The 14,814-nt window shown below is 34.0% G+C and overlaps 1 protein-coding gene across 1 annotated transcript in view; it reads left to right on the top strand.

The window, feature by feature from the left end:
* FH (fumarate hydratase) overlaps nt 1-14,814 on the top strand; it is a gene marked incomplete in the record, with an annotated part of 726,003 nt that overhangs the window by 432,791 nt on the left and 278,398 nt on the right. The window contains 1 exon segment of the mRNA XM_044058045.1: nt 5,439-5,621. Coding sequence (XP_043913980.1) covers nt 5,439-5,621 — 183 coding nt within the window.

The following is a 14,814-nucleotide window of genomic DNA, read 5'->3' on the forward strand; positions in this document are numbered from 1 at the left end:
TTCATCAGTTTTGAAAGTTTCTGAAGGAGTCTAAATACAGTTCGGCAAAAACCTGTGTTCTGACTCTTCATGTATTTTCTCACAATCTTCTTCTTCTTCTTTCGGTTTTTCCCGGTTAGGGGTTGCCACAGCAGATCACCTGTATGCTCATGATTGGCAGTGGAGTTTTACTGTGTTGAATTGCCAGTCCAGCGCCCAACCTTCCATGGAAGGCACACGCACGCACGCACTCACGCCTATGGCAAAATTAGAGTATCCAACCCACCTACAGCATGTGCTTGGGATGTGGGAGGAAACCGGAGCACCCGGAGGAAACCCACATGACCACAGGGAGGACATGCAGACTCTGCACAGAAGGCACCCCAGCCGAGGATCGAACCGGAGAACCTCTTGCTGTGAGGTAGCAATGCTAACAGCTGCACCATCGCGGATATTGTTTGGGCTTGTAGCCTCATTAACCATCCACCTCCTTAAAACAGACCAAGTTCCAAGGAACTGAGAAGATAAGAGCTGGCTGCCAGTCAACTACTGATGTTCATGTTGTATAGGAAGCTTTTCTGTCTCCTCTTTCCACTTATTTCTAATTCCCTCCTAACAATCTTGTTTCTTCTGTTGCAGCTTTTTAGGGTATGTTTTCAATGTTTTCTTTTCAAGCCTCTGTTGATCTTTGATTAGCTGGAGGACATATTCTGTGCTGTGTGATCTAGCTGTCTTCAAGTGCCTGGTAATTCCCTTTTTGGCCAACAACAAAATTAAGCCTGCCATCACTTAATTGGGCACCTTTTTTTCTTCCTCCCAGTTAAGACAGTAGTGAAGTTTTATGAGCTCCCTGTATCTCCCTAATTCCAATCTAATTACCTTTTCCAAACTTTTTCAATTTTCTAGTTTAGTACAATCCCAAAAGATATGGTCCCAATCCCCTTTATTGTCTTCTAAACATCTCATCAACATGGGTTGGCCTCCGGATGCACTTTATTGTAACCTGTCTGGTGGACAAAAGTACTTGTGCAGACACTTCCAGCCAAAAATTCTAATCTTCATTGATTTTGTAGCTAGCTTAGGCATTTTACAGATGTCTTGCCAGTCAACCCTTGTTAGGTTTCATCCTGCCCAATTTTGCCATGATATTCTCTGGATCCATTTATTACTCCCACTTGTTTTTTAATATTTCCATTGCCATCCCTATTACTTAAAGTGAACTTTTCCTTTATCTTTGCCCATGACATTCCTGCCCCAGTATTGACCAGTCCCTCCCAAAAGTATGAAAGTTTTTTTACTAGCTCACCCTTCTTTTACTGTGGTAGTATTTGTTAAATTGACTGTTTGCTATTCCTGTAAGTAAAAATATTGAATTTCCAGGATTGGTACTGCTTACCTTTCAGGGTCACCACCATGCATGCCCTGTTAATGTTAAATGTGTTACCTTTTTCCTCAGTATCCTGTTTTACCACAGCCATGTTGTCTTATTACCTTCATTCCTGTCTCACGTTTGAAGTAATATTTTTTTCCATTTTACCTCATGATGCTCGTGTTATAAGTGATATCAGTTTAAGCTGTGATGCTAAGTGGTATTCCTGCATTACCAGGACTGCCAAGCCACCTTCTCTTGTTGACAATGTCAGCTTTTCCCATCTTACTCTTGGTCGTGCTTTCTTCCAAATAAACCTAGTTATCTGTTTTCTAAGTTTTCTCCAAAACTCCCCGTCTCCCAGGATCACATGCCAGGTATTGAGCCAAGTAAGTCACTTGAGGCCAAATGGACTTTGTATCGCTTGTATTTTTTTATCAAGATCCAGTGGAATTTGTTGCCACTTCCCAATGATCTCTTTAATATTTACCTTAGGCTGTTTCCCTTGCTGTTTTGGCCAAAAATTCCCTATGCAGGCTATAACCCATATAGCTTAAGCTACTGCAGCAGTGATCATTCAAACATCTACTGTTGTGGTAAGTTTACTTACACAACTGTACTTTGCTGTTTTTCACACATGCACACACTTGCACACATGCATGCTCTCACACACTTGCACGCATGCATGCTCGCACACACATGCATGCTCACACACTTGCACATATGCATGCTCACACACAAACTAGCACTAAAACACACACACACACATGCAAAATGAGTCTAGGAATGCAAGTCTGAGATGGTTGTTCCTTTTCATTGGCTATGGCTGCATCTTATTTGCTGTCATTTGGGGAGGCACACAATTTGATGAAGTTATTCAGAAGTTACTTGCCCTGTGCCCTTCTCCCTGGAAACATTTCAGTGCCTACCTTGAGTAGTTAACTTGCAGCTCTGGTTTATTCCTTCTCTGTGACTTTTAATTAAGGATGTCATTATTTTGACCTAGAAGCACCCTGATTTTTTACCTTTCACTAGTAAGAAAATGGGCCATTAGTGTTGACCACTACAACTGGCCTGGCTCTTCTTCCAACATGGCATGCTAAAAAAGATTCTTTTGTGTTGCCGTCACCACTGGTCCCTAATGCCCCATCACATGGCCACTATTCCTGAGAATCTAGTGCCATGACTCGTCTGCAAGATGATTTATTCCTTTGTTTAGCTGTCTGCCTGAGACAAATAGTCAGTCTCTCTTGTCTTGTTTTCCAGATATTTCTGGTTAACATGCTGTGGAACTTGTTCTTAACTTGTTGATTAGAGGAACAGGAGTCTTGACAAGGTCTTAAATATGGAGTCTAAGGTGTGGTTCCAAGGAGGCCACTTCACCTTTGACATTATAGATACCACCGCCTGGATAGTTTTCAATGGTGCAGACTGACTTGCTTATTCCTCCTTTCATTTGTGCCTGTACTAGGCCATTATTTGACTCTTTTGGATAGAGGTTCTCATTAATAATCTCTCAAAGGAGGTCATTAGACTTCTCAAGAGCAGATGGAGTAGTCCTTTGTATGGTAGAAAGTCAGATAATACGTATAGCACTGCTTGTATTGTATCTTTTGAATTTCCTCAACCTTTTAGAATGGACCTTGTTAAGCATCAGAGAGCATATTATAGCAATAACCCACAGCTGTTTGTGGGTAATGCTGGAGTTGCCCACAGTTGGTGGTGGTTCATCACGAGGACAAAGCCTGAGTCACCAAACAAAGCCAACCATGGGTAAATCAGCATTGCCCACACCCAGCTGTGGGTTATTGATGTTGCACAATGACACCATTTAAGAAAAAAATGACTTACTTTTCACTTTTCTTAAACAATGTCCTTGTATAATGGTGTGGTGGTGTTCTGCTTTGTTTTTGTGTCCTGTACTGTGCATGCATATGGGTTTATGTTCCCACTCTTACTCAGTACATCAGTGCTTTGAAATGGAAGCAACAGAGAAAGGGAGCTCTCCATTGCCTTTTTTTAAGTATGAAATCAGGACACTTGGGAGGTAATAGAGAGACAGGATGGAGAAAATACCAGGAAAATCAGGTACATTTCTTTAGTTTTGAATAACATATCTGATTTTCCTGGTATTTTCTCCGCCCCGTCTCTCTCATACCTTCAGACTGCCTGGATTTCAAATTTTATTTATTGCAGTTAAGAAAAGTTAAAAAGTTGCTCCATGTATTAATAGAAGAAAGTCCGGGTGATCAGACTTTTTTTCTGTTGGTATATGTTCGATTTACAACGGGCACTCTGATTGGGCTGACCAGTCAGTGTGCTTATTTTTGAATGTTAATGGACAGTCATTGTATAGTAAAAGCTGGACCACTCCCCACCCTTGATTTCATGTATGAAATGCCATAAAATAATCTATGGGATCGGTTGGAGGATGTGAGATATATTAATGTGATTATGGCTGGTAATCAGCAAGGCAGTCATACTTGGCCTGTAGGAGTCACTTCATTGAGGTTTTGTGGGTAGGAAAGAGATTGAGCATGTGAGGAGTTCATTGCCTTTGTTACAGGGTGCCAAGGCCTAATGTTATAATGTTCAGACAAAGACCATATAAAGCTAATGTTCCAATAGGTACATAACTTGCGTATATCAATTACGTAATATACTTCAAGGAATATTATAGATCTCATCTGGGAAAAGAAAACAGATGCAGTTGCTTTATGGATGTCAACTATTCCCTTATCTTTATTTTTTCCTGAATTTTACTTGGTTTTTCTCTGTCCTCTGTTTAATTGGCTATTAGAATTTTTCTGTAAGAGGGTACTGCACAGTTCCTAGATCATGCAAATGTTTATATTCTCACCATGTGTTGTAAAGTCAATGCTGAAAGGTCTTACGAGGACTGCTTTTTGTGTCTTTGTTTGTGGCCCTCCCAAAACAAGCACTTCCTACTACCAGACCTCTTAACAGTGTGTTGCAAATATCAGTGCTTGTAACTAAAGTAGTAGTAGTAAAAACTAACCTAGATGCTGTTGGGGAAAAAAAAATACAGAAGAAAGGCAAAGAAGAAATTCCTTATTGTTATTCAATAGAACTCTGCATGTTTTACCTTGTGTTTCAAACCTTGCACGTGTTTAGTGACTAAGCCTACCATCTTGTATTGGAGCATAGGAACTAGTCAAGACTTAAATAGCATATTTTGGAGTAGGCGATAATTCCACGAGTCCAACTGCATACGGTGTATTCACACTGCATGTGGTAGTGCAGCATTCCCCCACTAATGTGTTGCTCAGCAAAAGAGCTGAGCTACTAGCTACATTTAAATAAAGTTAAAAAAAAAAAATAATTTGTATGGTATGGAACACCCTGCTGGTAATGCAGCCCTCTATGATGCAGGTAAACCTGCTGTCATAACTGAACTTGTCCTGCCCTGCCCCCTTCCAGTGATGCTGGAGCGTTCCCACCAGTGAAAACACACACCGCGTCAAAACTGCTGATTACGATGATATTGTTATGATCTTCGTGTTCGCCATTATGTCTAGGGAATTAGTGTTTTGTGAACAACTCCTATACAGATTAGAAGACCACATCACAGTAGTGATATACAACTCACCCTTGCCTGTCACAGCCGTGCTATATAGTGCTGCATTGCTTTTCAGCACAATCCACATCCCAACTAGCTGTACGCTTCTCACATCACTGTGTACTAGGTGCTGGTATACACCATTTAAGAAGTAAAGATGGCAGTCGTATACTGTCTCTCACTATCCAGATAGTGGGCACTAGTGTACAAGACTAATTACTCAAGATGCTTTCACACACTTGCTCAGCATGTCTTTAAACACCAGGGTGTGTTCATACCCTTGTTGCTTGTGTACTGTTCTTGCTCCTTGTGAGCCTAGGTTGTGGCTAAAAAGGGTCAGCTGTCCATGGCACCTACATGGTTATCAAATAGAAATAAATAAATCTCAAAAAAATGTTTTGCTGTTCAGATTATGCTTGGTTTATAACCTCTGTGGGAGTGTTACTTGTTGCACAGTTGTTTAATAGATAACCTGCTGCACAATTATTTAACGCATGTGTTTATTGACAGAGTTCAAATGATACCTTCCCTACGGCCATGCATATTGCTGCTGCAAAAGAGGTCCATGAGGTGTTGCTGCCAAGTTTACAGAAATTGCATGATGCACTTGAAAAAAAGTCAAGAGAGTTTGATGACATCATCAAGATTGGGCGAACTCACACGCAGGATGCTGTTCCCCTAACTTTGGGTCAGGTAATTAATTAATAAATGGAGAGTCTGACAGTACCATATGAAAACAGTATTTTAGGGAAGTGTCATTTAGGAGGTATGGAAAATGATGCACACCAATAGTTGGACATTGTCCATCTTTTATGATGTCTGTGTTCAGGACTGGATCTCTAGATAAACTCTGTTGCATGGCAAGTATGCTAATGTTGCTAGCCAATTAGTCTTAATAAAGCTACATATATAACATTTAACTTTTTAGAAATGTAAAATTATATTGGTGTGTTTGTGATGCAGCATGCATTATGTTACCTTGATTACTGTAAGTTAGCATTAACGTTATGCTAAGCAAATCATGGGCTTTTATGTCAAAATCAAAAGATTTCACATATTCAAAACACATTGAAACTTTTTAGTCATTAGACTCTTGTTCATCTGTGGAGCAGTCCATTATTTTTTTTTCAAAACAAGTTTATTGTTTTAACATATAAGAGAAATATCATAACAATTTTATACAAATAATTAAAAATAGGTATTATTATAATATTCAACAAAACAACTAAAGTATTTACAAAGACATCCACTACAATCAGGTCAATTAATTAAACTAAAATACTGTGCTATTGAAATTAGAATTTTTTTAACAAATTTTGTAAATTATCCCATACAATAAAATGTGATGTTTTTCTAGTTGTTCTCATTCTAATTGTGCTTATTTCCATATGACACATTATATTCATAACATTTTTAAATTCATTGAACGAAGGAGATGTATCTGAAATCCAATTTCTAGTTATTATTTTCCTAGCCACTGCTAGGATAGACCATAACAAGGGAAGCTTAATCTTTTTAACAGATTGAGGTACAGGTGTGTTGAATAATATAAGAGACTTAGAAATAATGAAATTATCTGTAAAAAGAGCCTGCAAAAATTCATTAATTGACTTCCAGTATTCTTTCAACTTCATACAGTCATAAAACATATGAGCCCAGTCAGCATTAATTTCTACATTACATCTCTTACATAGATTATCTTTATTATTAATTTTATTCATCATCAAAGGTGTATAAAAGATCTATGTAAAATTTCCATGTATAAAAGTCTCCAGACAATGGAAGATGTAGTTCTATAAGCAGATTCCAATATATATTGTTTATCTTGTTGAGTTGGTGGGTCCCCATTAATAGAGGTGAAATAATTCCAGTATGAATCTACATTGTAAAAGTTTCTTGTCTGATAATTTTATGTATATATGAAAGTTTACCTTTATCAGAAACTTTATGCTGTAAATTTATTATCAAGTAATCAATCAGTTTTGGAATAGATTCTTTAACTGTTATAGACATTAGATCTATTCTATCAATGAGATGTTGTCTAAAGATCTGAACCTCTAACCAGCAAGTTTCTCTTAGATCAAATTCTTGTTTTAAGAAATCTAGATTTTTAACTTTATTATCAGATATCAGCTGATACCAGTACTTTAGATTATTATCTATAGCTAAATGAGCTCCTTCAGAAGTAGATGACATAAGCATACCCTGAGTATAAATTATAGGAATACAATAAAATTCCATTCTCTATACTTAGGGTGCATGAATATAAAGTTACGATAACTAATAATAATATTTAATGGGTAACAGACCACATGTTTAGGTGTAATAGGTGAAGTACAAAATTCCTTTAGCAACCACAACATGGAGTTATTTATAATCATATTTTTATGTGTTAAGGAGATTTTCATGAAGTGCATACTAATTAGCTCCCAATAATCTTTCCATTTTGACATATGACCGATCTATTAATAAAGTAATAACTTTTATAATAGAAGAGATAATATATAAATTAAAGTCTGGAAAAGAAATGCCCCCTTGAGACCAGCTATTAGTATGTTTCTTTAATGCAATCCTAGGTCTGTTAGGTGCCCATAAGAAATTTAACATTAGTGTATTCAGTTTCTTGATAGTTATTTTTGTAGGTGAAAGTATTATTGATTGTATTAAGTATAAAATCTTGGGGAATATTATCATTTTAATAATTGTAAGTCTCTCCTCCATAGTAAAAAACATATTATTCCAGGTATTAAAAAGATTTTGTATATTAAGAAAACAGGTATTATAGTTATTATATATAATAGATTAAATATCTTTAGATAGTATTATACCTAAATAAGTTATCTGACCTGAGTTGGGTACATCTTTAGTAAAATCACTAATGAGAGTATTTTTTCGTGTATATATAGGTAGTATTTTAGTTTTTTCTTCATTGAATATTAAACCAGAAATACTTTTAAAATTCATCATTTTATCAAATAAAATAAATATATAAATATCAAATAAAGACTGCATAGAAGAATTAGATCCTGCTGATGTAATTAGAACATCATCTGCAAAAAGTTGAATTTTTGATGTTGTATTTTCTTCTATTTCAAAACCCTCTATGTCAGTACTGTTTCTAATCAAATTAGCCCAAGGCTCCATTACTAAAGTGAATAATAGTGTAGCCCAAGGCTCCATTACTAAAGTGAATAATAGTGGAGAAAGTGGACATCCTTGCTTTGTACCTTTAAGAATGGGTATTTTTTGTGAAACATATGTTCCTACCTTAATATAAGCCAGCGTTCCTTTGTATAAATGCTCAATTAAATTTACAAATGCATCAGAGAAATTTGTGCATTTCAGTAAGGTAAACAGATAGTCCCAACTTACTGAATCAAATGCTGAACCTATATCAAGACTAATAAGTGTTAAATCTTTCTTTTTCCTATTTGCAAAATCAATTAATGTTAAAGTTCTTCTTATATTATCAAAAGTATTTCTATTTACAATGAAGCCCGTCTGATCTATGTCTATAATGCCGGGGATAATTGTCTTCAATCTATCAGCAAAAATACTCATAAACATTTTATAATCAACATTAAGTAATGAGATGGGTCGATATGAAGAACATCTAGTTGGATCTTTATTAGGTTTTAAAATTGGTGAAATAAATGTATATTGCCAAGATGGGGGGGTTATTAACTCAGTTTGGGCCAGAATAAAAACCTTATGTATTAATGAATATGTAGTTTTAGAAAGGATACCCGGTGCTTTGTTTGATTTAAGCTTATTTATTTGTGTAATAACTTCTGTATATGAAATACTCTTGTCCAATAGTTTAATCTGTTGTTTATTAAGCTTTTTATTCATGTTTGTGGTTATAAACTCCTTTATTTTATCTTTAGGTTCCATGTTAATGTTGTTATGGTTAATCTTGTGAAAGTGATTTCTAAATTCATCCAGTATTTCTGGTATACTAGAAACATTCTTCTTTTTCCTTAGAGAAAAGATTTCTTTGATATGGTTTTGTTTATTCAATCTTTTTGTTTTATTTTTAAGTCTATGTAAGTATTTGGGGCTTATTGAATAAGACAAAAACTTGTATTTCTCTAAAGTTATTTTAACTTTATGAGTTAAAATTTCTTTGTATTTCTCATTTAGTTTGTTTATTTCTTCAATAACTTTCTTGTCCATAATATTTTCTTTATTATTATGTTTATAAGAGTCTAGTTTACTTTGAATATCTAACAATTCCTTATCCCAAGATTTCCTTTTGTTATTATACCATCTGATACTTTGTCCATATAGATATGATTTTAAGGCATCCCAAACATAGACAATGGAGACTTCAGGAGTATTATTTATGTCTAGAAAATGTTGTACTTCTGAAAGTATATATTCTTTATAGTCTTTTAGCTGAGTTAAGTATGCTGGTATCCTTTTGATCTGAACATTATGAGTATTTTTATCATGAATTCAAAACAATTGAGTTATGATCAGATATAGGACATGAAATGATTTTGGAATTAATTAAATCTGTTACCATCTGGTTAGAAATAAAGACCCTATCTATTTTTGAATAAGTTTTGTATCTGTTAAAAAAAAGGTGTATGGTAATGATTTTGACTCTATCTGATTATTAATATCATTCAAATGATAAGAATTAGCAAAATCATTTAAATGTTTTGCATTAGATGCAATTCTTCTTTTCTTTATAGTGGTAGTATCACTTTCATGTAGTATACAATTAAAATCACCAGCTAAAACAATATCCCCTACAGAGAATGATATGATCTTATCAATATGATGTTTCACTGTATTAATACCAATTCCAGGTATCCAGTATACATTAATTAAAGTGTAAGTCTTCCCATTAATTTGTATTGTAACCATACAAAACATTCCTTTGTCATCCTGATAAGACTTAATGGTTTTAGGAATGGGCATACTTTTATTCCATAAAATAGCCACTCCTCTTTTTCTGAGTGTGCTCTGAACTAACCAATACTGTATACTTATTAGTGGCTAGTTTATCAATATCTTTTTTCAAGAGATGGGTTTCTTGCCGGAAGACTAGATTGGCCTTGTGTAGATTAATGTATCTTATTAGGCTTGCTCTTTTACACGGATTATTCAATCCATTAATGTTTAAAGAAATTCCTTTTAAAGATGTCATTTGGCATTTTTAAAACTCAAGAATCTTATGATCGAAATAACAAATAACAAGATAAATAATGTTACATCTCCTCTTTTAGGTGTACCTTTAAATATAGCTGTATTTATTAAATCTCTTATGGGATTTTGTATAGGATTCAATTTTGTTTGTAGTGACAATGAGTGTACAAAATATATTGTGGATGTCAAAACTATATACATATAACAATGAACAAGTGAAAATAATGTAAGGATTAAACCTTGCATCCCGCCTGGAGTTGAAAACTCCAACTTAGAGCAGTATTTACTACTCAAGTTAACCCCTACCCTAAGCAGCAGTACCTCAGCTACCACCTTATCAATTTAATACTAGTTATATTTAACTGAGGTTAACAGTTTTCAATTCAATTATCTATCAAGACAAAACTACACATTTGGTAAAACAGCATCATATAAACTAAAATAAACTTTTTTTTTTTTTAAACTGTTCATACTATTATATAGATCTATGTAATATATAACACTTGTATTCTAATAGCATTCAAATAATCTTAATGTTAGAAATCAAGAGGAGAGAAAATTATGTTCTAACATTCATTTAAATCAAAAACTTTGGCTAATATGATTCAGACATTACATGCATTAAGATGCATCTATTTTCTGTCATGTGAATTCTATCAACAGCTTCCAAAAATCTTGAATTGTTTGTATATGAGCATTTACTTAAACTCATTATTGTCAATAGAGTAAAATATTGTATTCATAAAATTATTATAAATCATATTGCATAGTTATGCAGATTCTCAGAAACACCTCGTTATTACCTAAAAAAAAAGCCATCACACACATAAACACAGACACACATACATATACACACACACACACACACACACACACACACACACACACACACATACATATACACATACACATATATACATACATGCACACACACACACACATACATATACACATACACATATATACATACATGCACACACACACACACACACACACACACATATATATATATATATCTGATCTCACTGAGTTGTGTCTTTGTAGAGCACTATCCTACTTGCTGTCCCTAGAATAAATTTGTCTGCTTTATACAAAATAATGCACAGCAAACACATATTAGTAACCAGATTTTACAGTCATGCTAACCTACTGCTTTAAAGTATATCACATGACATTTCTTCCAGAATAGAGTTATAAGATTATTTATGCTTGTCAATCAGATGAATTAAATGAGTTATAGTAAAGTATATGTTTGGGACACAAGTTTTTAACACAGATTATTATGCTACTGTTAAGTAGATTTTCAAAAACATTTAAATAAATGTTTCATTTTCTATGCCTTCTAAAATAAGATATTTACTTGCTACAAGAAACTACATCATCTAAACTCATCATAACTGACACATTTTATGAATAGAGTATTTTTCCTGAATCTGTGGTGTGTCAGTGTGATAACCTTGTCAATGTTTATACTAACTGCTTTCAGTTTCTCTGTGAAAATTCTGTGAGTGAAGCTTCTGAGGAAACTCATGGACACTGTGCATGAGACAGCCCACATCCCAGATTGTCTCCCTTAACATTTTGGCGGAAACTTATTAAATCTTGTGGCAAACATTCATTTTGTCAATAGAGTAAAATATTGTATTCATAGAAATTATTATAAATCATATTGGATAGTTATGCAGATTCTCAGAAAAAAAAGCCATCACACTCGCGCACACACACACACACACACACACACACACACACACACACACATACATACACACACACACACACACATATATATATATATATATATATATATATATATATATATATATATATATCTGATCTCACTGAGTTGTGTCTTTGTAGAGCACTATCCTACTTGCTGTCCCTAGAATAAATCTGTCTGCTTTATACAAAATAATGCACAGCAAACACATATTGGTAACCAGATTTTACAATCATGCTAACCTACTGCTTTAAAATATATCACATGACATTTCTTCCAGAATAGAGTTATAAGATTATTTATGTTTGTCAATCAGATGAATTAAATGAGTTATAGTAAAGTATATGTTTGGAACACAAATTTTTAACACAGATTATTATGCTGCTGTTAAGTAGATTTTCAAAAACATTTAAATAAATGTTTCATTTTTATGCCTTCTAAAATAAGACATTTACTTACTACAAGAAACTACATCATTTAAACTCATTATAACTGACATATTTTATGAACAGAGTATTTTTCCTGAATCTGTGGTGTGTCATTGTGATAACCTTGTCAATGTTTATACTAACTGCTTTCAGTTTCTCTGTGAGAATTCTGTGATTTGAAGATTCTGAGGTAACTCAAGGACATTGTGCATAAGACAGCCCACATCCCAGATTGTCTCTCAACATTTTGGCAGGAAACTTATTAAAAACTAGTGACAAACATTCATTTAGCAGTGTAAATGCATCTAAACATGACAGAACCTTCACAATGTATTCCACAGATCATCACAGCCTCTATGCAAGTGAAATTAAACTCAAAATTACCAACAAGCAATAAAACTCAGCATTCTTCTCCCAACTCAATTTTCATACAAATCCTATTATTCACTGTGCCCACACAGTCAAAAGCATTTCTATATATTAATAAAGAAAAGAAAAGAGAGTAGAAAATAAAAGGAGTGAGGCAGAAATAAAAAATGTAAGAGAAAGCTGTAAGAAGTATATACAATGGAATGTTACTTACTGTTTATATTAATAGAGTTAAAAATAAAACATATTATTTACTCTTATTTAGTTCTGATTATTATTAGTTAAAGCATGACAGATTATTTACAAACAAGCATAAGCAGTATAATCAAGAAAGTATAAATAGAAATAGCATTTGAAGAACTTATAAACTTACTTTTACAAGAAATAAATGTTATTATTCTATTAATGATATTTTCATTACTGTTCTCTCCCTGCCCTCCCCCACCCTTTACCCACTACATAATCTAAATAGAATGTCATTGTTTAAACAAAGAAAATAATAAAAGAAGAAGGAAAAAAAAAAAGATAAAAAAATGTATCAAATTACTAACCTTACTTTTTTCAGAAAGAAAAACAAATCGAGTCACAGCCTGCCATTAAATCCTCAGGCATTTTGACTGGTTATGAAACAAAACATTTCTTTGCACATAGAGAATAACTTTGATTAAATCTTTTCCAAAATATTTGTGGCTTTCTGGAAATGCAGGAACTATATTCAAAAAGATTAATAATGAACTAAAATGATGAGAGAGAAAACATATAACAAATCATTTGTTTTTTAGTCTCTTCTTCTTCTCTGAAGTCTTCCAGGAAGCTTCAGTTGCCAATCTCTTTAATGAAGAACTAGCCCATTCCATTTCTTCTATTTTATCCAAAATCCCTTTTTCTTTGACAAACAGTAAAGCAGAGTCTAAATCATCGAAGACCTTAGGACCATCAGGAAGGAAGATTTTAAGCTTGGCAGGAAACAGAAGGTATGTTTTAAACTGTGCTTTTTAAGCTCCCTTATTAGTGGCAGAAAAACTTTTCTTTTAGCAATTACCATGGAAGAATAGTCATTGTCAAAAGCACAGTTGTCTCATTAAACTTAACAGGAGCTTTAGCCCAAGCAGATTTAAGAACCATCTCTTTATCAAAAGATGATAGAAATCTAACTATAACTGATCTAGGATAGTTTTGTTAGAGTTAGTATTAGCTATAGATCTATGTGCTCTTTCGATACCAAAAGAGAATGCTTCTGGTAAATCTAAAGTTTTAGGGAGCCATGTTGTTAAAAAGAAGTAATATTGTTACCTTCAATATTTTCTGGCAGTCCAAAATCCTAATGTTATTGCGCCTAGATCTATTTTCCAGGTCATCCAGCTTTGTTTGTAAATGTGTATTTTGTTTCAGCAGAAACTCAATGTTGATTTCCTCTTCTTGTATTTTATTTTCCATGTCATTCACAGCTTCTTCTATGCCTGTCATCTGGATCTTCTGTTGTTGCAGGTCCATATGTAACAAGTCTATTTGTTTTGTAGTTTTTTCTATGAAAGTGTCTATTTTAGCATCCATTTTATCCATCTTAGCAGTAAGTTGCTGGACTATAATTATCAGAGACTGAAGTTCTTTCTTGATGCTGGAGTCTTGAGAATTTGTCTTACTGGAACTCATTTCAGACTGATAAACTGACAGGAAAATTTCCAAAGTAATTTCTGACAGGAATGTTATTAAGATTTCCTTTCTTTTTTAGATATAGTTCAAGAAGTATATAAAACAAACATATTTAGAAAGAAAATTACTTCAAGAATTAATTTTTTAAGTAATTAATTCCTGTCAATGTAATGAAATTGGTGGAGCTGAAGAAATCTGCTGCTATCCTGTGTTCATCCTTGGCCACGCCCCCGAGCAGTCCATTATTTGACTTCTTCGTGACTGTACCATATTGGAAGAATTTAACATGATTTTTACATTGTGCGTCTTCTGTTGGTTTGGGGGCAGTTCCTGCTACAGGACAGTTTCATTTGCTGATGCAACTTCAGGAGTCTTCCTTTCTCTCTTTGTTCTTCAGCCTCTCTTTCTAGTTCTTGACCGTCATAATTTTCAGATTCTTTTATTTTCTTGCACATAGAGTGGTCTATAAATGCGCTAGTTGTGTCACTTCTGGATGCTCTCTCTAGAACTTCAGCTGAAATGCATTTTTGTTGTACAGATGTCTGCTTTCCTCTATATAGGT

This window comes from Protopterus annectens, chromosome 1.part2, assembly GCF_019279795.1.
Source record: "Protopterus annectens isolate FY-2018-M chromosome 1.part2, PAN1.0, whole genome shotgun sequence".
Lineage (NCBI taxonomy): Eukaryota > Metazoa > Chordata > Ceratodontiformes > Protopteridae > Protopterus > Protopterus annectens.